The 1993-nt window shown below is 45.9% G+C and overlaps 1 protein-coding gene across 1 annotated transcript in view; it reads right to left on the bottom strand.

Annotated features, from left to right (window-relative positions):
* The window catches only part of Nvl (nuclear VCP-like), a 52442-nt gene extending 51143 nt beyond the window's left edge, over positions 1-1299 (bottom strand). Inside the window, exons 1-2 of the mRNA XM_013346966.2 lie at positions 1180-1299; positions 412-485 (exon numbers count right to left, since the gene is read on the bottom strand). Coding sequence (XP_013202420.1) covers positions 412-485; positions 1180-1236 — 131 coding nt within the window. The 5' untranslated portion in view covers positions 1237-1299. The remainder of the gene's footprint in view (positions 1-411; positions 486-1179) is intronic.
* Positions 1300-1993: the final 694 nt, after the last annotated feature.

Here is a 1993-nt window from a genome sequence, read left to right as displayed (position 1 = left end):
ACCTGACATCTTCCTTCCTCAGCTTCAGGTGGTGGGCTTATAGATATGGCCACTAGGCCTGACTTACATTCCTTGACAGAGTCTGAGAGCTGAGGAAGAACACGCACCAGTTTTTAATTTTCTGATGAAACGGAAATGGAAGTAATATAGCAAATATCTCTATCTCCTGGCCAACTGAAGAGAAAATAAAAGGAAAAAAGGAGCCATTTCCTCCAGAGAAAGGAATCAACACTAAATATAGTAGATGATTACAGATGTTTTGGATAGCTGATTTGGGATTTAGGTTTAATGAATTGGTAAGATAACACCAGCAGACATTGAAATCAACTGAAAAATTAAATAAAATGAGATATTTAAAATGGAAGGGGAGAGGGATTTAAAAAACAAGGATTTAGAAGTACAATTCTTTACCTGTACATTTTTTGCAAATCAGACGCTAAGATCCCAGTGTCCACGTATTTGCCACATCTATTGCTGGTGAGGTACTGAAGAGAAAATATGATTTCAGTCAGTAAATTCAGAAGTTGAATTATTCCAACACATACTTCTATGCAAATTCCTCGGGAATAAAGTATACCACAAAATATAAAAACATATCACAAACATAAATTTTTTTAAAAACTGTTATAATCTGTAACTGGATTTTTTTGTTTTTTTTTTTTTTTATTTTTTTTTTTTTTTTTTTGGTTTTTCGAGACAGGGTTTCTCTGTGGCTTTGGAGCCTGTCCTGGAATAATAATTCCAGGCCAGGCTGGGCTACACAGTACGACGCTGTCCCAATAAAACCCAAGAAAAAGAAAATTTCCCCCTCGGCTCAACTCCGTGCTGCTGAGGGCATCACTAAAGGCTGATATCACCACACAGTGCTCCCCAGCTACGAAAATAAGAAAACACTGGCAAAAAGCACCCAGGCTCCCTTTTTACTGTTCCCCTAGAGTAACCGCAAGCTCTGGAATTAACGCTGAATTGTGGGCACCGAGGGCACTGGAAGAAAAGCCATGTCCCGACTTAAGAGGAGGTCGAATCCTGGCCTCGATGAGGAAGGCAGGCCGGGGCCAGGGTCCACGGTGGGAACATCCACGCACCCTGCCGGAACCCCCTGCCGGAACCCAGCCGCGGCCTGAGGCGCTGGGCAACCGCGCGAACGCCGAGCCGCGGTATTCTGGGAAACACACGCACCTGAATGACCCGCTGCTTCAGCTTCCCGTCTATGAACACCGCAGGCCTGGGCTTCATGCTGCCGGGGCCAACCGCGGGCACTTCACCTTAGCTGCAAAGCCTGCGGCAGCCACCTTACCCAATGCACCGGAAACGGAGCGCATGCGTCGTCCCCCAGCACCGGAAGTGCCCCCGGACCTCACCCCTTACCCCCACCTCCAGCCCCGTGCGCACACTTTTTCCTCAGCCCTAGAGCTCTGGGAGTAGAGAGGATTGCACTGCTAAGAAGAACGGGAAGACCTGGCAGTGCGCGCGAGTTTCTAACCCAGTTCTTTTTCAGGATTGCGCAACAGGGCCTAAACGGCTAGGCCCGCTTTGAAGACATTAAACTTTATTGGTTCCCAACTGAGCAAACGGACACGGACGCCAACCTTTGTGGCTGCACAGACTCCCACAAGCTAGTAGAAAATTTGACGTTAAAGAAGGCTTAGCGGCACGTGCGTGTAATTTAAGTATTTGGGAAGTCGAGGCAAGGAAGGTTGCTGAGAGTTCAAAGCCAGAAGGGCCAAGTAGCAAGATGCTGTCTCAAAACAAAAAAGTTTGAATTTGTCACAGTCCAGGCTGGGAGCCACAACATGTTTTCGTGTTTTTGTTTTTTGTTTTGTTTTGAGACGGGATCACACACTGTAAACCCAGGATGTGTGGAACTCAGTCTGCAGCCTGAGTTTTTCCCTTAGAGACGTCTTTTCAGGCAAAACCATGAATCTTGACTTTGTTGGAGAAAAGAATTTCAGGAAGAACCAATATGAAGCAGAATTGGAGTTTATTAAAGATA

The sequence above is a fragment of the Microtus ochrogaster genome, chromosome 6 (genome assembly GCF_000317375.1).
Source record: "Microtus ochrogaster isolate Prairie Vole_2 chromosome 6, MicOch1.0, whole genome shotgun sequence".
NCBI lineage: Eukaryota > Metazoa > Chordata > Mammalia > Rodentia > Cricetidae > Microtus > Microtus ochrogaster.
Note: the sequence above shows the minus strand (reverse complement) of the source record. Positions and strands in the feature narration are given on the sequence as shown.